At 41.9% G+C, this 21,498-nt stretch overlaps 1 protein-coding gene across 2 annotated transcripts in view; it reads right to left on the bottom strand.

The window, feature by feature from the left end:
• Positions 1-19,127, bottom strand: part of CACUL1 (CDK2 associated cullin domain 1) — a 35,042-nt gene extending 15,915 nt beyond the window's left edge. The window contains exons 1-3 of one of the 2 annotated variants that reach the window (XM_053389063.1): positions 18,521-19,127; positions 15,469-15,595; positions 7,827-7,929 (exon numbers count right to left, since the gene is read on the bottom strand). In XM_053389063.1, coding sequence (XP_053245038.1) covers positions 7,827-7,929; positions 15,469-15,595; positions 18,521-18,902 — 612 coding nt within the window. In that variant the 5' untranslated portion in view covers positions 18,903-19,127. The remainder of the gene's footprint in view (positions 1-7,826; positions 7,930-15,468; positions 15,596-18,520) is intronic. The other variant, XM_053389062.1, reaches the window with a different exon arrangement.
• Between the last annotated feature and the right edge of the window lie 2,371 nt (positions 19,128-21,498).

Genomic DNA, 21,498 nt, shown 5'->3' with positions numbered 1-21,498 from the left:
GTAAGAATAACCACCCGTTGATTTCCAGTGTTCCACAGGCAGCATTTCATAGAATCATAGAATCATAGAATCATAGAATCATAGAGTTGGAAGAGACCACAAGGGCCATCGAGTCCAACCCCCTGCCAAGCAGGAAACACCATCAGAGCACTCCTGACATATGGTTGTCAAGCCTCTGCTTAAAGACCTCCAAAGAAGGAGACTCCACCACACTCCTTGGCAGCAAATTCCACTGTCGAACAGCTCTTACTGTCAGGAAGTTCTTCCTAATGTTTAGGTGGAATCTTCTTTCTTGTAGTTTGGATCCATTGCTCCGTGTCCGCTTCTCTGGAGCAGCAGAAAACAACCTTTCTCCCTCCTCTATGTGACATCCTTTTATATATTTGAACATGGCTATCATATCACCCCTTAACCTCCTCTTCTCCAGGCTAAACATGCCCAGCTCCCTTAGCCGTTCCTCATAAGGCATCGTTTCCAGGCCTTTGACCATTTTGGTTGCCCTCCTCTGGACACGTTCCAGTTTGACAGTGCCCTTCTTGAACTGTGGTGCCCAGAACTGGACACAGTACTCCAGGTGAGGTCTGACCAGAGCAGAATACAGTGGCACTATTACTTCCCTTGATCTAGATGCTATACTCCTATTGATGCAGCCCAGAATTGCATTGGCTTTTTTAGCTGCCGCGTCACACTGTTGGCTCATGTCAAGTTTGTGGTCAACCAAGACTCCTAGATCCTTTTCACATGTAGTGCTCTCAAGCCAGGTGTCACCCATCTTGTATTTGTGCCTCTCATTTTTTTTGCCCAAGTGCAATACTTTACATTTCTCCCTGTTAAAATTCATCTTGTTTGTTTTGGCCCAGTTCTCTAATCTGTCAAGGTCATTTTGAAGTGTGATCCTGTCCTCTGGGGTGTTAGCCACCCCTCCCAGTTTGGTGTCATCTGCAAATTTGATCAGGATGCCCTTGAGTCCATCATCCAAGTCGTTGATAAAGATGTTGAATAAGACCGGGCCCAAGACAGAACCCTGTGGCACCCCACTAGTCACTCTTCTCCAGGATGAAGAGGAACCATTGATGAGCACCCTTTGGGTTCGGTCAGTCAGCCAGTTACAAATCCACTGAGTGGTAGCATAGTCAAGACCGCATTTAACCAGCTTCTTTACAAGAATATCATGGGGCATGATTAACCAGCTTCTTTACAAGAATATCATGGGGCACCTTGTCAAATGCCTTGCTGAAATCAAGGTAGGCTACATCCACTGCGTTCCACGAACATAAAGAAACATTAAGAAACCAGAGATACAGTGTGCACAAAAGTACAGAGACAGAGTACCATTTGGCCAACTTGGGGCACTTGACTGACATTTCGTTTCACCATAGTGAGGGGTAAAGACATCCCAAATCACTTGCTATTCAGCCCTAGCAAAGGTGCTGCACACCTCTAGTAAAAGTATGTGCTCCTCTTCCTTCCAATCCACTGCATGCAGAGCTGGTGTGGGGATAGAGTTTGTTAGAGTTCCTGCTCCATGACTGCAGTCATGGGATTGTTGTCTATCACATGATGGTGTATGTTTTCATTCCACAGAGTGGGAAGTGACGGAGACAGGATATTTGTGTTACTGTGTTCCGTGAAGTGGGACTATTGTCCTTTGCTCTTTCTCTTTGTTGTCTGATGCTAGAGAGAGAGGGAGCCATGTTGCAGTGCTCTGTGTGTGTTTATATGTAAATAAAGTAGATTAGCCAAAATGCTGAGTTGCTGAGGTCTGTTACGCAAACCGCGAACACTCTGCAGATCCCTAAGTGTGCCGGTGTCTGTTGGCATTGGTCGCTGTGATGTTCGGGCAGAAGAAAGCTTTTGAAGCTCCCAAATGATTGACCAGGAGGGAGAGAACATGCCAGTCAGGCATGTGTCTCTACCAGGGTCCTACTTGAGAGTAGGACGAGCTCCTGACAGAGAGGGGCTTGCCAAGGACCCCCTGCCCCTGAAAAGCAGAAAGGCAAAGACAACCTATCTCCATCTTCCCCTCCACAATTTAGAGTTAGGCAGGAACGGCAGAGTTGTGCCTTATTTTGGCCCTCCACTTACATCCAGCAAGGGTGGAGCCAAAGCAAATCTGCTTATCTCTGGGGCTGGGAAAAGGGGACAAGAATAATCTCTGCCCCTGCAGTTCCATGGTTTGGAGGAACTCTCAGATTTTGTTACACTTGCCTGAAGATGGCTAGGCGGTCACTATGGAAACCAAGATTGAGCCCTGCAGCTGTTTATGTATATATTTTGACAAAATGTTTGTTTCATTTTCTTTTTCCCTTAGAGAAAGGATCCCAAAGGGGAAATTTATTTATGCTGCAGACATATATGCAAAGTAAATTCAAGAAACCACCCTCATTTCCATTCTTTATAAAATGCTGAATAAAGCAGTCCTTCTATCTGAAGCAGCAGCAAAACGAAAACCTAGCATGTTCTCTTTGACAGAAAAGCCAATATATAGTTTTGTTCACTGCACTACCTTTCTGATTAAAAAAAGTGAGCAGTGTAGACAACCATTTACCAAGCAGTATCTTATCATATGCATATATAACCATTTGGTTAGCCATTATTGAATATATCACCACATTGTGCCTAAAGGACATGATACTTCTTTGTCTGATAAAAAAGTATACTCTTCAGTTTGTGTTCAACACTTTCAGTGTTTAAAGTTTCTGTAAAATAGCAATTCATGTATTTTTTATTATTTCCAGTTCTTAGCAAGTGACCCATAGATAGAGGCAACTTAACTGCTGTTGTCTAAACCAGAGCTTTCCAAACTGTGTGTCATGACATGTCTGTCGACAGCAGTGTGTAGGTGTGTCACACAAAGGCTACTCGCGCTCCTCCTGGGGCTGGAAAGGGGTTAGTTTCGGTTTTCTAGTCAAACTAAATCACTGTGTCGCAAATGATGCACGTCTATAAAGTGGGTCACCAACATGGAAAGTTTGGAAAGCTCTGGTCTAAACTCTGGTAACCTCCAGGCTAGACAACTGCAATGCATTGGGGCTGCCTTTGAAGACAGTTCAGGAACTGCAGCAGGTGCAGAATCTGGAAGCCAGGTTGCTCACTAGGACAAGATGGTCCGAGTACATAAGATCAGTTCTGGCACAACTGCACTGGGTCTTGGATGTACTGTACATACAAACCCCCAAAGCGTTTTTCTCAGGCTGTGCTTCAAGTTCCATTAACATCCATTACAATACAATATGCCAAGTAGACTTACGCAACCTTTCTATGATATTTAGACAACTGATTGTCATCCGCATCTATCTCCAAGACTTGTTGAATGCTTACAGATGCATAATGAAGGAAGGCTAATTACAGAGTTGTTACTATGCCTATGCTAGACCAAACCTAGCAGTTACTATGAGACATAAAGGGGGGAGGTAATATATCAGGCATAAGCTGTATTTAGTGTAGTGCATGTGGAGGATAATAGGGAGGTGATAAGTGATACAGAAAACATTCAGTATGGAACAAAGCTTCAGGTTTTGTAAATCTATCTAATGCACAGGAAAGCTACGAGGTTTTCAAAAGAGAAAATCTATCTTGTCTTTTCTGCAGTTTAAACAGTATTCAGACAGTGAAAGCATTCTGCTGCCACCTACAGTACAATTTACAAAATGGAAAACCCTTTCCCCTCCCTTAGCTGGTGAAGAGTCCACAGTAGACATAATCTATTCAGGCTGCTCACTGCAAGTTAAGCTCACTTGTCACTAGTCACACTTCACTGCACTATATAGAAGAATGGGATAAGAGCTGAATATTATGAAGAAATCCATCGAGTGCTAAAATAATGACAATATTTAATGTTAAATGAGAGATAGGCAAGGACTCTCTGAAGGATATGTTACATCCTGCAGAAAGACAGAACATTCCTCTGCGGCTGTCACAGATCAAGCATAAGCTTGTGCCAACCTATGAAGGCAAACACATTCAGCTTTAACCTGCTTATCCCTACCCTCCCTTTCAAGCCAAACCTTGCTACAGTTTCACCAGTGCAAGATTGCACCAGTGCAACAAACTCTGGCCTCATCTTGGATACTGATCAGCTCCTCCTATGACTGAGCAGACCCCTTCAGAATTCAAGCACCTTCACCAGCGCTGGGAACTAGGAAGAGGAATCACCAAAATCCTAACACAAACAGAGGAAAAGAATGAGCTACAGAAATCCTAGCATTGTTCATCCAGCTGGCAGCACTTGTGAACATTTTACACACAAACGTTCTCCCGTTTGCTCAGGCCTGGCAATATGCAGTTAGTTATGTGGTGAGATCTTTAGCTCACTTTTCCAGTGTAGAACGGAGCAATCAAGGCAGCTTCTATCTAGTCAAGAGAAATAAAAACAGGATGACAACTAAAAAACGTAACAATAGCACAAGAAGGGCAGTGAATGAGAACCTGTGGCCCTACTCCACAGGTTGGACTGCAACTCCCATAATCTGACCACTGACTTTGCTAACTGGCACTGATGGAAACTGAACTCCAGCTCCAATGAGGAGTCTCACAGGATCCCAATTTGTGCCATAAAAACAAAAAATTGTTAAACAAAAGGGGAGGTCAAAAGTTCTACAAATAAAAAATGTATTCTGGGACCTTAAGGTGAAGGCAGGTTAATAATTAATAATAAGAATCAGAATAAGAATAGCAGAGATATGTTAGCCACTCTCTGCTATTAATATTATTAAGCAAATCACATGACAGAAGGAGTTGTGCTTTCTGGGCACCACAATGAAACAGGTGTTGTCTCATGTTCCTGCCAACCTGCATCGGATAGCTGCTGAAGGGAAGGGTATAAATCTCTTAAGTAATAAATAAGCATAGTTGGGAAACCATACATACACGCAGATTTTTCTGGTTCCCATGAGTATCTCAATGTAGATCCGAGAAACATTTTGTTTAGAAATGGCTGATTATTTAACTTGTAAATACTTACAAGCGGACACTTGCTGCGGCTGCCTCAAAACATTCAGCTACCAATGTTGACATTTTGCAATGAAGTCTTTAACAAGTATAAGGAAGCACTACTTTTAATAACTAATCACGATGTTCAACCTTATTCCATAGGAAAGCAATACGCAAGTATCAGAACATTCGAATTTACTAAGGAATAATGCTTCAGAGGCACAATATGCTATCCAGCGGCAAGTTTTCTTTTTAGCAAACAACCTTTATACACTGACACTTCACACCAGTGGAATCATTGCCAATAAAATTGTGTGATGCTGAAAATAAGATTTACAGATTATAGAGAGTGTCTAAATAATTAATTCATGAAAAAGCATCAGATTACATGTAAATTATGGCATCTTGTTAAAGAAGCTTAGAAGTTGGGAGTGAATCATTGTTTACTTTCCCATCTCTATCAGAACAGAGAAGCAGGGAGAAGATTGGAAGAGGCCAGAGAAAAGCTAGCCTTTCCCCTAGTAAATGCCTGCATTTTTTTAAAGCAGCTTGCCACACACCTTTCTGTTCCTCTCATTATGGGAATATTCATTCCAAAGATTGACAAATTGAGATACAATAAAATCTGTTATGTGGATCAACATATTTTGGGGGGTGAGCAGGCTTCAGGGCTGCAAGATCCATGATCTGAAGGCACGTAAGACCACTACCTTGCTGAAATAAAGCAGGTATTGGTTTGGTTGGTACCTGGATAGGTACCTGCCTGAGAATCACATGTTCATCACCTTGAACACAAGGGTACAAAGGTGGGATCCAAGTGTAAAGTTTTTATTCATTTATTTAGCCAGAACGTTGAGGTGCAACAGTAAAGCCAGTCACAAAGCAAAAGCCTGGGAGAGGCCAGTTAACTGCAACTGCATGCTGGATACCAGTCAGGATGACCATAAGAGGCACTACACCTGACCCCAAAAATTCTACACAAAAACTACATAAAGACCTACTGTAGGTACGGTGATTAAATGTATTAAGGCTTGTGCATTTAACATAATACAAACTTTATATGCCTATCAATCCCAGCGTCCACCTCTGAAATTTATCCATATCAACCTCTGCCTTGACAGGCTCGCAGAAAAGAAAACAAAGACCCAAAACCCTGTTCCCAACAGGAAGGAATCCTAAATTCAATGCTGATGCAGAACTCTTGCACTGCATTGCATCACTAAGGACTGAATAGTTTAATGAAATCTAATAACAGTTAAATTCAAAGATTAATCCAAGCATCTATCTGCAATAACAGAGTAGTATTTGGATGATGTTCACAGCAGAAAATGCAGATTCACAGAAGATAACTGGCAGCAGCAGCAGCAGCAACAACAACAAAGGCAAAAGTAAAAACAAAGCAACACAGATTTTTTAAAGGGATTTGATTTTTTGGAGATTTTTTTGAAAAACAAAGTCATTTTTACAAAGGACATTCAAAGCTAGGAGGAAGAGCAGGCAGAGACCAAGAAGAGATGACTGCAGAAGCAGAGGGGTACAGTGGGCCATGTCTACCCTGAACCAGGTTAGACTTCCGTTATGGTGGGGTCTGTAAGCATATGCCTTTCCCCGCTCAGCCAGTACAAGCAAACAAAAGATAGTGGTGGATTAAAGGGAACAGTAGTTGCAGCAGCTGCTCTCAGGAGTCCTCCTCCATTAAAGCCCTACATTCCAGTAAAGAACCAGTAAACATGCATGGGGATAGGAACTTCTAACCACTTCTCTCATCTTACTACAAGCCCTGAGTAAGAAATTGACTTAACAATTTTTCTTATTACCACTCACTTTTATACTTGTTCTCTTAATGTACTTCTCCTTTCCTTTGCACCTTGCTGCCCAACTGTGAACCACGAGTGTAAACAGCTCTACATGTTTTAATGTATAGCATAGAGGTATTAGAATATTTGTAGATCAGTCCCAGCGCCTGCCAACCTAGCAGTTCGAAAGCACCCCCGGGTGCAAGTAGATAAATAGGGACCGCTTACTAGCGGGAAGGTAAACGGCGTTTCCGTGTGCGGCTCTGCCTCGCCAGGGTAGTTTCGTCATGCTGGCCACGTGACCCGGAAGTGTCTGCGGACAGCGCTGGCTCCCGGCCTATAGAGTGAGATGAGCGCACAACCCTAGAGTCTGTCAAGACTGGCCCATACGGGCAGGGGTACCTTTACCTTACTGAGGGTGGAACTAAATGTTTGCCCCCATCATCGATGGCAAGCAAGAATGAACAAAAAGAAACTTTTATACTCTAAGAGAAAGGGGAGCTCCTCTTAAGATGGCAACGTCACCCACAAGTGACATTGGCTAGGTAAAAACAAATGTGTATCAGCAGTTTAAGTAAGACCCAATCAAAGCTGAAGTTCTGCGATGGATTTGTGGTCAATCCTAAAACACAAAGGAATTTACCCAGGCAAAAATATAGTAATGTCTGCTCCTTTGGGAGGAAACAATGCACTTTTGTGCTGACCCGGGGTAGGTTACGACGTGCCATAATTGACCACTAAGGAAATGTTTTTAGAAAATTTAAATATACATTAATAATTGCTCTGGTTTTGGCTCATTTTTATGTTATCCCAGAGAAGTCTAGAGGTCTAAGAGTCAAGAATATTCCATTGCATCTATTTCAACTTTTGGTTCATGACACTTTTATAAAATACAGGACCTAAGCAAACACAGTGAAACCTCATTTTCCTAGAGGAATCATTCAAAGGTTAGTGCTCTACACTCACACATTACACATAAGGTTTAGTTGAGTTCTACATAGGTAACAGCTGTGATAACAATCATTTCAAATGATCGGTGGCACACTACACCCAGTAAAATGCCAAATCCCAGGAAAACAAAATTGTGCAGCTTCTTACCTGCAGCTCCTTTGAGACTCTCTCTAAGTGGTTAGTTATCTTTTTTATTAGGTCACTATACATCTGTTCCGAATGCTGCTGGCACACACATTTATACACACAACTGCAGAAATAAATACAGGAACAGTGATGAATTGACAACAGTTTGCAGCACAGGGGGGAAAAAAACAAGAAATGTCAAGCCAGTAGAAATTCTGCTTAAAATTAAAAGGAAACTTCAGCAATACGCATCCTAAACAAAGACCCTATTTATCCAACAAGTTTTGTAGCAGCCTACTACCTGTGCTCCCTACAGACAGCCTTGCAAACATTGAAAAGTTAAGACTGCCTCATATATAATGTTTGGGATTTTAAAAGAATAGCTTGATTGTATCAAATTGTTATGGAAAGCCATCAAATAATTATTCACATGACTGGAGTCTGTATTAACATGGGCCACTTTCTCAAGCTTTATGCACTTTAACCACAGCTTCATCTAATTCCTTCAGAGAGTCTTTACTTCTGAACATAAAGGTATTCCTGTCAACTACTTTACACTTTCCCTGTTAGGCACAGAATGCTGGTTTAAACCTACAAGCCCCACACAGCGCAGGACCCCTATACCCAGTTCTCTCATATGAACCTACCCAGCCCCCAAAGTCATTACAGGCCTTCCTGTCTGTGCCCCTCCAGCAGAAGTCTGGAGAGGAGTTACAAAAGAAGAAGGGATTTTCAGTGGTGGCCCCCATGCCAATGGATGCTCTCCCTAAGGAGACTTACTTTGCACAGACTTTGATATTATTTTGGTGCCAGGCAAAAGTGTGTGTCATCAAGAGGCAGAGGAAGCTTGAAAATAGGCAGGAAAGTAGAGAAAAGTACTAATCTGGACACCCCTTCAATGTCTTTCACTTTAAGCAAGTAATCTTTACTCCTTTACTTTACTCCTAGGCACTGAAGTGCAGATATTTTACTGCTACTTCTTGGGGGCTGGTTGAGTTTTAAAGGTTAGGTGATCATATAACGTTTGTTGGAATGAAGAGGTTTCATTGCTTGATTGCTTAAAGAGTTATTGATCTCATTGTTGTAGTGAGTTCTTTTACAGTGGTTAAACTGTTGGTTTTGTATGTGATATTATTTACAATGTATATTTTGACATTTTGACAGCAGCTTGAACTGTTCCATATAAGGAGATTCTAAAAATCAAAATAAATAAGGCTTAGATTAAGCTAAGCTAGTATTTGTTGGCTTTCCCAGCAATGCAAGCTACAAACCACAAACAAAATAAGTAGCACAGAAATACCTGCACATTACAAGGATTTAAAGATGCTATTTCTGAATGGAAACTGACAGTTCTGCAATTAGTAGTAACCACATTTCAGCAATCATCAGTGATCAGCGTTCCACGACTTGCTTAAAGTGAAAGACAATGAAGGGGTGTCCAGACTAGTGTTTTTCTCTACTTTCCTGCAGGGTGGATTTGATTTAAATCAAATCAATTTAAATCTCACTTTTAAAACACTAGTCAGTAAGACTTGATTTAAATCAATTTTTTTACAGAAAGACTCATTCCTGCTGGTATAATCTTAATATTTACAACCAGACAAAGGTTTCATTTTTGGAATAATAAATTTTCAGAGTAGTTCTCTCAGTTATATCAAAAATTATTGATTTGGTTATACTATTAGAAATACATAGACTGGTAATTATGAAATTATTGTGAGGTTTAGTAAGTGAACTGTTTATTTTTGGACAACTTTTCTGCTGTACTTTATTGGAAGGAGAAAAATAATCATTTCCTTAATAACAATTTAAACAATTTATTTAACCATAACAATAACATTATAGCATATGTATCCATGTTTAAACAAATCCTTATTTCCTGAATAACCTTTGGACTATAATGTAACTTAAATAGAAAACTATCTTTAGAAAGATTTTTTCCTCCAAAAGCATTTTATTTTAAAAATCCAATTTAAATTTTAAAAAATCTGATTTAAATCAGAAAAATCCATTACAAAAAAAAAAATAATCATTGATTTTTATCCACCCTGCTTTCCTGCCTGTTTCCAAGCTTCCTCTGCCTCTTGATGAAACAAATTTTGCACAACAAAACAAATGGTGTGAAAATATAAGCAAGTCCCACTGAACTCAGATCAGAATAACTTGCACAAAAAACTACTGGTATAGATTCCACCTAAGACTGCCAACATTGGAAGTGGTTCTGTTCTGAGCACCTATCTAAAGTATGGCTGAAATTCCATCAAAGCCACAAAACCTTAAGCAGCATAAAGCTGTTCCTTCATCTTGACCTAGAAAATACCACAGATTAAGGGGCATGAAGCCACTTCAGATCAAGCCCAAGTAACAAACCAAAGAATGCTGCTTTAAAAGTATTCAGACCTTCACCAATGTGGCCTGAAACAAAAAGAAGGCTGTTTATGATCCTTCGTATCCACTTTGGAGCTATATAGGATAGCACCTTCATCACAATCCCTGCTCACACTGTCATTGACGGCAGGAACTGCTCTGAAGGCATGCATTGGGGCTCTGACAGCTACCATGATTCTTCATATGCAAGTCAATGGAGACAAGAGGATCCATGCTGGGTGTGGACTTCTTCACTGTTGCCAGCCATTTTCAGGGATGCAATATTTATTTTCTTTCTCTGGCAACTGCTCCAATGTGCACCCGCAGAGAAACTCCTGCTCACATTGACAGTGGCTGTCATGTAGTAAGCAGGTGGACATCAAATTACTCAGAAAATCAAAATCAAGGCTGTATCCTGAGTACAAGGTGAAACAGGTCCTACCCAAAGTACAGAAGTTGCAATTTGTGTGTGTCTCTAGATCTCTACTACCTATCGCATCAATTTAATCGGGCTCAAAAGAGAAATCCATCCAAAGTTATTATCTACGTAAGTCTTAACATCCAAAGCCTTTATTGCCAAATACTACTGCGTTTAAGAACTTTCCAAAATTGCAAGAGCAGCAAAACTATACACGGGGAGTATATCTGAAAATGCATGCAGTGTTCTTAGATCAAAAGTAAAATAGTAAAATGAAAACAAAATTATATTTAAATAACAATTATAACATGTGGGACTCCAAAATGCTTCATTTTAACTTTTAAGTACAGTGGAACCTCCGTTTTTGAACATAATCCGTTCCAGAAGACTGGTCAACTTTCGAAACATTTGAAAACCAAGGCACAAGGGGCAGTCTGCAAATTTACAGAGAAAATTGAAAAAAAATACAGTGGTACCTCAGCAGAAGACTTCCGATGCACGTTTGAAAACGGAAGCATTTACTTCCGGGTTTTCGGCGTTCCGAATTCCAAAACATTTATCAACGGAGACATTCGAAAACCAAGGTACCACTGTATTAATTTCAGAAATACAACTACCACAATTCTCAGATACAAGGCCATAACCATTTTTCTAGTAGAGTCCTTCCACGCCAAATCACCTGATTTTAATACTCGACTGTGCTCTCATGACTCAGATTTTCTTCAAAAAAAAATTATGTGTAGATACCTATGAGATAATCTCAAATTAATTTTTTAAGATTTTTTTGGTCCAATACTGGGCACAGGAGCATTTTTTTAAAAATTCGATTTTCACATGATATAGACTAATGCAATTCCTGCGTCAGCTTAGAAAAAAACCTCCTGTTTTGCTTATTGTTCAACTAATTGGGCTTATTTTGGTATCAAAATAAAGCTAATTTTTGTCTCTTTCAAAAGAAGGTATAAAAATGGTATTACATGCCACAGAAAAGGTTCACCGACCAGTCAAAGTGAATTTTAGTCATTTTGTACCTTGGTAGGTTTGATAAGCCATAGCACACAAAGCACAACTAACACATGTACCATACTTTTTTTGCAGAACGGGCTAACAATGAACTTGTTATGTTTTAAAAACCAGAAGGGTGTTTATTTGGTGGTGATAAAATATTTTTAAATTAAGTTTTATTAATTAATTAATAAAAAACGCCATACGTCTTGGAACCCTTGTTCTTTTTATTGTGTAAAACACTTCTGCAATGATATGGTCAAAGCTCTTTTGTTTCCCATACGTGTAATATGGACAATGGTGCTGTTTTGGCCACTGTATGCAATATGACGTTTCTGAATCACCAAGAAAAAAAATACATTTTTTTTTACTTTCAGATTTTAAAAGTCTAACAAGTTTCTTGTGAGTGAAACCAAAGCATTTAGGAAATAAGTCTACGTGAGTGTGCCTGTCTTTAACAGGAAAAAAACAAAACAGCAACTTGCGTTGGAATGGATGGCAACATTTTCATGAGTGAGCCTATCTTAAGAGGATAAAGCAACAGAATGAAACAGCTTCACCAAAATAAATGGGACTACTGTACACCACAACTAACTTTATATTGATTGTGTATAACTCTGTGTATCTCCCTCTCTTCAGCCCCATGTTAGAATTCCCAGCACAACAGAGGAAATGGAAGCACATGCATTCAATTTCTTTGACACTTGGTACATGACAGTACCCTGATCCATATTTTCAAAAAGTGAGTGGTCACCTCCGCTCTCCTTCTCAGAAAGATAATTTTACAGTGGGGCAGATGAAGCACAAGTCAGATGGTGTCAGCTTACAGCAAACAGAATGCTGTTTTTAGACACTGGGCTGCTTTTAGACAAATATTTGGGTGAGAAATAAAGAAAATTGGTTGGTCATGGACAAGACCCAAACATCTCTTGGCCTCACCTATTTCATGGAGTTATTGGAAAGCTCCATGAGATAAGCACTGCAAAGCACTGTGTGTACACATAGCAAGTGACGGGAGATGAGGAAAGTAAAGAATAACAAAGAATTGAAGTTTAAGCGCCAGTGGTATTCTGCCAGCATTACAGCTTTTGTTCATTTCCATGGGGTCCTCAAGTAACCCATGATTCTCAGCCCATTTTATTGAGGGTTCTCAACACCCCAAGTGCCAACCTGTATTTGCTATTCAAATCAGAGTTGAAGGGACCAACAATCCAATCCCTGCCCAAAATCACCAAGCCCCTTTTAACTAAAAAAAGGCCACTTCATATCTCTTGAGGAATTATTGTAATCCATACTGTATTTGGCTAGCCCTTGAATATTTCATAAATTTTCACAATCATAGATGATCCAGGACCTATACCTAAGACATTAACACACCCAGTGATTCTGAGCTAAGGAAATAAACCGGCAAGAGTTTCACCTAAACATAATTCTAAATAACCTCAATGCAGTCCTTGGAACATTAAAATCCACCCAGCAATACAAACAGACAACCCCTGAGGGGAAGTCTGGCGGAGCATTCTGTTTGGGACAAATCATCCCTAAGTGATGGGTTGAACATATTTATAGATCTGTCCCAACGGGAGAGGGAAGAACTAGGTAACAGAGGATAGGATACATGATAGCTATTCTAAGAGCTGACAGCACCATAGTGGAAAACACTGTACCAGAGACATTTGGAGAGAGACACCATTTATAGGTATTTATATGCCAATACTAGAATATTCCAAGACCAGATGGGAGAGCTGCGGTATTTGGTTTTAAAGAACAGCATAGATATACTGGGCATAATGGAAACCTGGTGGAACCAAGAGAACCAGCAGCACAGTCATCACTAGATTCAAACCCTACAGAAAGCACAGGAAGTGCATACTAGGGTTGACACAGCACTGTAAGTCAAAGAGGACATAGTCAAAAAAGCTAGAATTCCCAAAAGGGACAGGCTCCTTTACAGAACCACTGTGGCTGACACTAGTAACTTAATTGTTAGGGACATATTGTCATCTCCCACCACCCTAACTAAAATGGTGAATTTGAGATTGTGAATCCAAATCAAGGAAGCATTCTAAGGAGGAAGTGTGGTAGTAATAGGAGACAAATTACCCACACATTAGCTGGATGACTACAGTCAGAGATGTAAGATTTCAGGATGCCCTAAAACGTTTGCCCTAATGGAACTGATCAGATGGGAAGAGACTCAAGACTTAAATTTAAGTAGTAAAGAGGGGATGTAAAGTGCTGTTGAACCAAATGCATACTGTATGACAAGGCTATGAAGTTCAACATATATGGAAGTGGGGAATTGCCAAGGAAACTGAAAGCAGTCATACATACACTTCAAAAGAGGAACCTTCTCAAAATTCAACAGAAGGGTAAAAAAGGAAGTTGAAAGAGAAAGTTAAGAAAGTAAAAACTCTTCAAAATGCTTGGGAGTTAACTAGCTCAGCTAGAATGTATATAGCATTTCAGGAAAGGTTCCACCTAGGTCAAGAGGACAACAGCACAGTTAGTGAGTGGAGTCAAAGAAAATGAAAGTCCTGTCCAAATGAAGAAATCAAAAGAAATGCAAGCTGACAGGAAGGGGTGCAAAGAAAAAGACATCACAGAGCATGCCACTAAAATAAGTAAGACCAACAGCAAACATTCTTTAAACATACCAGAAGCAGGAAACCAGCCAAGGAGGCAGTTCATTTTTTGAATGGCAAGGAAGTCAAATGTGTGCTAAAGGAGGAATAGGAGATTGCAGAGGAGCTGAATGACTTGCTTCTGTTTCCACAGAAGACAACATAGGGCAAATCCCTGCACCTGAACTAACTTTCACAGGAAGAGAGTCCGATGAACTAAAGCAAACAGTGGTGGCAAGCAATGAAATTGTAGGTCTTATTGACAAATTAAAAATGAGCAAATCACCAGGTCCAGAAGGCAACAAACTAGAGTTCTTAAAGAACTCAGATGTGACATTCTGGATATTCTTTTTTTTTTTTTTAATGTAGTCTGTCTCCAAGATCAGCCTCCATACCCAAGCACTGGAAGGTGACCAATGTAACATCCATTTTTAAAGAGAGATCCAGGAAGTGACAGATGAGTTAGCTTAACATCTACTCCAAGAAAACTGGTAGAAAACATTATTAAAAATAGTATTATCAAGCTTATAGAAAAATGCATCTTGATGAACAATCAACATAGCTTCTGCAAAAGTAAGACCTATCTAACCAACCTTTTAAAGTTCTCTGACAGTCTCAATAAGCACATGGATGGGGTACTTCAGCAGACATTGTGTATTCCAACTTTCAAAAAGTGTTCAATAAAGTCTGATCCCAAAGACACCTGAGCAAGCTTAGCAGTCATGAGTTGAGAGGAAGGGTCCACTACTCTTATAGATCAGAAACTATAGAAGAGGAGGCAGAGAGTAGTAATAAATGGACAGTTCTCACAGTCAATGGATGTAGGAAGTGAGTTCCCCTATGAATCTAAATTAAGACTTATGATTTTTAATTAACCAATAATGATCTAGACTTAAAAGTGACTACGCCAGGTTTGCTGATAACACCAAGTGTTCAGCATAGCCATATAACAAGTGATTATGAGCTCCAAAAGGATCTATCCAACAGTCTGAATTGATTAATTGAAATTATTCACTTTACTTTCCAATAAATGAAAGCTTCAAAAATCTGTTACCTGGTTCATTTTTTTACTTTTACCCTGTCTTTCAACCTTAAGTCTTAAAATCTAATATTAAAATGAAAATTGTTACCCAAGAATGCAATACTAGTGCACTAAAAGTAGCTTCTGTGCACACAACTGATATACAGCAAACCTTAAATGCAAAATAATTTATTCCAGAACCATACAAAGCTTGTAAATTTTTCTTACCTGTATATTTGTTCATAGGAGATGGGGATGTAGTCACCAGGACACTGAGTTAAAAGCTGATCTATGGCACTATCCAACTTTGGCCAGTATGTGCTCTTATAGTCTTCTATTGTTATAACATTCATTACTACAAGAGAAAATAAATCATCTTAATGCACTTACGGAACATAACAAAAAAAATGATAAAATAATTGCATCAACATTCTTAGCAACATCTGTAAAGCTGTCTTATATTTAAATCATCTCTATAATGCAAAAAACGTATTTTTTGAGATGCAAAAAACACATTTTTCACTGTGATACAAGAACAAGAATTTGTTCTCATCAGTGTGCTAGAGACATTAATGTTTATTTCAACACAAAACGTGTTTAAAGACAAGACATTATACATTTGCACCTAACCCCAAGCCAAACCATGGTGAAATGTGAACAAGCATGTGGGTACTCAAAAGAAAAAATTGCTGTCATTTTGCCCTACTCTGGCCCTGCTGCTACCTGGAACAGAGCCATGGTCTGGAGCATTACATCTCAATCCACGTTTATGGTACTTTTTGCTCCAGACAAATCATGAGCTATAACCAAGGTTTGTTCTTGGCTTACTGCTCATTGTTTGTGCAGTGGGGAAAATTCAGATGTAACAGTAAGGCAATCTATGGCATGGCTCTGAATAGTGTGGCACCAAAGGGCACGGGCAAAGAAACTGATAGATGTTTGCATTCAATTGCCTCCTGAAACACACAGATGTTTACACAGCAATTGTCCCAACTCAAATATTTATACTTTTCTTAGTAAAACAATAGGGCAAACAACATGCACTTCCATAAGCATGTGTGTGCACGCATGCAAAAGTAAATGCACATTGGGTAACTTTTTATACTTTTATGTCATTGAATTGTTCAATTGCCTCCTGAAACACAGATGTTAGGAGTTTTATCACACCAGCTGCTCAGCAAGTAGCACTATGGTTGTTTATATCATGTGAGTGTCTGAGAGCGTGAGAAAGGGAGTCTGAGTACTGTGAGAAGTTACTTTCACTTCTGTGTGAGATGTTGTTCTGTACTGCTGCTGAGAGAGCAGACATGCTGATGGAGTCTTCGTATACAGACCGCTGAATAAAGTAGTTTTAAAGCTACTGATTGTCTCTTTCTTCTGCAATGAGATGCCAGAAGACGAGTGTGCTCCTCTCAGGAGGGAGGGGTCGCTTATCACGGGTCTCTCTGGACTGAGAAAGATTTACAGCGAGAGGGTGACCACCAGAGAGACGCCCCCGGTGTCTTGGGAAGGTGGTGGCCTTCCCGGGCGTTTTTCCAACACAGAGGACATGGGCAAAGAAGCTGATAGATGTTTGCATTCAATTGCCTCCTGAAACACACAGATGTTTACATAGCAATTTTCCCAACTCAAATATTTATATTTTTCTTAGAAAACAATAGGGCAAACAACATGCACTTCCATAAGCATGTGTGTGCACGCATTCAAAAGTAAATGCACATTGGGTAACTTTTTATACTTTTATGTTGTTGAATTGTTTTTGTTGATTATGTTTTATTGTAAGCTTCTCTGGAAACCTACTGGTACAAGAGGAATTTAATATAACCCAGTTTTCCAAGCGCTCCAAGTGCCTTGCACACTTGATTAAAACAATCCTTCCAACTACCCTGTAAAATAAGCCATATGCAGTGCTAAGCATAACAAAATGGTTTGGGGATCAGTTTATTTGAGGGACTATCTTATTCTGCATAAATCTGACTGTTGGTGTTTAGAAGAACTGCACAGCCAAAACAATACCCACATATGTAGCCAAACTAGGGAGGGCAGCAATTCATGCACACACAGTGATGCTGTCAGGAAAACAGTTTAAGCAGCAAGAGGAGCCATCCTCAGCTGGAGACCATATGGTGATGGGCATATGAGAGCAGTCTCTAGCGTGTATAAGCACACAAATTCATGTCACCAGAGATCAGACACATGTCCCATAGTTGGCTATCTCTTAACATTTCCATGTGTAGAGCTTTATAGCTGTGGAGCAACTTGGACAATAATCATGAACCCACAACTGAAGAGAAAGCATCAGCCCCTCACCTGTTAAGACAGGTACAACCAGAATCACATCACCCTAGGACCCTCGTACTTACGGGACCGCGTCTCCCAGTATACCCCACGGAGGACCTTAAGGTCCATAAATAGCAACACCCTAGAGGTCCCGGGCCCTAAGGAAGTTAGATTAGCCTCAACCAGAGCCAGGGCTTTTTCAACACTGGCTCCAGCCTGGTGGAACACTCTGTCTCATAAGACCAGAGCCCCGCAGGATCTGATCTCTTTCCGCAGGGACTGTAATACAGAGTTGTTCCACCTGGCTTTTGGCTTGGAGTCAATTTGATTCCCTCCCCCTCTTTCTTTTTTCCTTTCTCCTCCTGTGTTGAGGCTGAATTTTAATGTTTTAATGTTGTATTTTAATCTTGGCTTTAAGTTGTATTCATTCAACTTGTTTTTATTATTGGTTGTTAGCCGCCCTGAGCCTGGCCTTGGCTGGGGAGGCCAGGGTATAAATAAAATTTATTATTATTATTATTATCACCCCAGGGAGCAACTGTGGTTATTACCCGCCCGCCCCCACAATAAAAGGTGCATCCTTTCACTAAGATGCGAGGACAGAGCAATGCTACAGGATTTACGGGCCGTAAACTGAATGTCGGTTTCTGGGGGCCGCTATTTGCGGAGGACCCTGCATGTCAGCATCCTGGCACATCTTTGGGTGGCCACGGTGAGAACAGGATGTTGGACTAGCTGGGCCCCTGGCCAGATGCAGCAGGGCTTTTCTGACGACCTGAAAAAAGGGCCAATGGGCCGGGATGCTCCATGCCTGCCCCCTTAGCCGACACTCCTGGTTCTGCAATGAAAGGGGGAGCACGAACCAAGCTGGCCTCCTCCGCTCAGCACCAAGAGATCGACCGTGGTGGGGGCGGGATGGAGGTGGCGCAGAACACGGCCGCTTGGGCCCCGGCCTCCCTTGGCCAGGAGGGCGGCCCTTTTCGGCCTCTCTCTCACTCACAGAACTTGGAGGCCGAGGGGTTGATGTTGAGGTTGATGCTGGAGCCCCCCTTGACCGGCGTGGCTTCGCAGCCCTTCCCTGGCCCGTTGGCGGCCTCGGACATCATGTGGATCTCCAGCTCCTCGTGGGGCGACAGAGAGGCCCTGTGGGGCTCCCCGGGGGACGGAGAGCCCGGCCGGCGCCGCGACTGCCCGTAGCTCCCTCCTCCTCCTCCTCCTCCTGCCGCGGCTTCGGCCGCAGCTTCCCAGTTGTTGTGGTTCTGGTCGTCCATTAAGGCCTCGTAGCTGCTGCTGCTGCTACTGACGCTTCCGCCTCCTCCTCCTCCACCGCCTCCTCCCGCTCCTCCGCCGCCCCCCTCCTCCTCCATGCTCTCCTCCTCCATCCCGACAGGCCTGGAGGGGCCCGCTCTGCCCGGGCAGGGAGGAGGGGGCGGGCACGGAGAGCGCCGCCTGTCACAATCGCCTCCCGCCCATCGCCGAACGGCGCTATCGCGTCTCCAGGTTACGCGGAACGGCGAGCGGCGGCAACGGCTGCCTTCGGGGTGGCTAACTCCGGAAGCGGATCCGACACTGGCAGCCGTAAAGCGACCGTCGCCCGCGCACCGCTCTTTCCGACGGCTCTCCCCACCCCTAAGGAGTAGTTTGCGGCACAGCCCGGCCCAGTTTGCTGTCGCGGGGCATGCTGGGAAATGTCGTTTAATGATCGGCCTCCCCGCCATGACACGAGAGGCAAAGTATTCAAGGAAACCTCGAAGCTGCTGTAGTACTGGGGGCGAGGCAGGGGCGGAAGTGGTAGAAGAAACACTCGTCTTCTTTCCCCGCCTCCCGCTTTCCTGCTATGTTATGGGGTGCTAGATGTTTCCAAGCCCCGAACTGAGTATTTTGTTGGAGGAGAGCAATTCTGAAGAGTGAGGAAAGCAGTCTCTGTCTAACTCATCCCTTTAGAGTGCAGGGAGCAGAGTTCTTTTTTAAAAAACCACAAAGCAGGTGGTCTCTCGTTACCCCTGGATCAAGCACAGACAAACTCGGCCCTCCAGATGTTTTGGGACTACAACTCCCATCATCCCTAGCTAACAGGACCAGTGGTCAGGGATAATGGGAGTTGGAGTCCTAAAACATCTGGAGGGCCGAGTTTGCCTATGCCTGCCCTAGATGCTCACAACCTGCTGCAGACTCCAGTGGGTCAGCTCCCCTCCTCCATTTTGCTTTCCTTGGTTGCTGTCCATATTTGAGGGCACCCTGGGCAAGTGGTGGCTTCCTTTCCTAGCAGGCAGGGACAAAACTAGGCTTTATTTCACCTGGGTCAAAGACCCAGTTTGGCACACACACCCCACACGCATTTGTGTACACAGGCTGGGAGCCTCAATGGCGCCCCTCTGGAGGCTTCACCTGGGGCAAAAAACCACAAATACCATCCCACGCTAGCAGGCTTACCTCCAAGCCATGTTGGACATCTTCCTACTTACACATTTCCCACAGTGGCACTAGATCAGTCTGTGGGCAATCAAAGGGTGACTAGGTGTAGCTGCCTTTCATTGCTCAGTGTGTTAGTCTTAAAAAAAATTAAAAAATAAAGGGGGTCCCAGGGTTGACATCAGCTGTGGGCCCTGTTGGCACTGCCTAAGTATGCTAAGCTGTGTTCAGTTGTTAAATATATTGCCCATTCTCCAACAGCAGGTCCCGGGGCAGGTTACAGCAATTTAGAAACTCATATAGAAAACAGTTAAAACAAATTAGTCACCGTTTCAGGGAGGGGGGGGAGGCCTGCAAACACGCCTCTCAGGTTTCAAAGGCAAGAGCACAGAGATGTATCTTCTGCATTCATGAGAAGCTGTACAGAGAAGGTGTCAGATGCACCTCTGTACAGAAGGAGTTCTGTGATTTAAGGGCTGCCTTAAGGAATGCCCTGTCATGGGGCCATGGCTCAAAACTCGCAGTCTCTACCATAGACTTAACTGATTTATCACACAAGCCCTATTTAGGCAAACCATTCAGGTATTCTATCAAAATCTGATAGCGAGGGAGCTTTCACATATACAGCTAAAAGGTCCTTATTAGGTCAATGGGGATTTATTTATAATACCATTTCCTTTTAATTTGCAAGTATACAAACTTCTATACCTAAAGATGTATGCATGTATTTGTGTAAAGCATTGTTTTATCACCGTCTTGTACCAAAAAGGCTCACCGAGCAGCTTACAGTTCAATTTTTAAAAAACAAGATAATCCCTGCCCTTGGATTTCCACAATAAAAGACAAGAGAGAGAAGGCACCAGCTCTTAATGTTACATTTCTCATAATATGGTTGTTATAATTTGGATGGAAATAGTTCAGGGTGGTAGCCTGATGGAATGGGTGCTTCTCGCTGAAAATTGGGGAAAAGCCAAAAGCAACTAGTCTCCCAGCACAGTGACAGAATAGCTAATTTCCTTTACCTCCCTTTGATCTGTAGGCTGCTGGAAGGGCTGGTGCTTGGAGATAGTTAGGGAGAGCCAAAGGGATCTTGTCTCTCAGCAGAGATGGAATAGCCCTTCTTCCCTTCTCTGCTGCAGCTTGACAAAGTCTGGCTTTCACTGCTTACAAATAAAAGCCCAGATTCAGTGCACTTATATACTCATAAGTGTAGGGGAAGCCTGTCCCCGAGTCATGTTTTTCCTCAAGACAATTAATAGATCTCTAGTCATTTGAAAGAAACAAAGAAAGTAACCTTTTGGGGGAACATCTAGTGGTGCAAGATTCTGATGACTCACATGAAGTATCAAATGGTCCCCATCAATTTAGAATCATAGCAATTTGTTTCAAGCAGCCTGTAACAGTTGTAACCCACCTCTCAACCTGTAAAGTTACTGGGAACTGTTCTTCAATTTTCAGAATTTCAAACTACATTCAAAGTTCAAGTTTACTTACAAATTGCAAAAGAAGGTTAAGAATACACTTAAAATATAGGTTGTTTATTTCTACCAACTATAATTTGGAATC

The sequence above is a fragment of the Podarcis raffonei genome, chromosome 5 (genome assembly GCF_027172205.1).
Source record: "Podarcis raffonei isolate rPodRaf1 chromosome 5, rPodRaf1.pri, whole genome shotgun sequence".
NCBI lineage: Eukaryota > Metazoa > Chordata > Lepidosauria > Squamata > Lacertidae > Podarcis > Podarcis raffonei.
The sequence above is the reverse complement of the archived record's forward strand: the minus strand, read 5'-3'. Positions and strand labels throughout refer to the sequence as shown.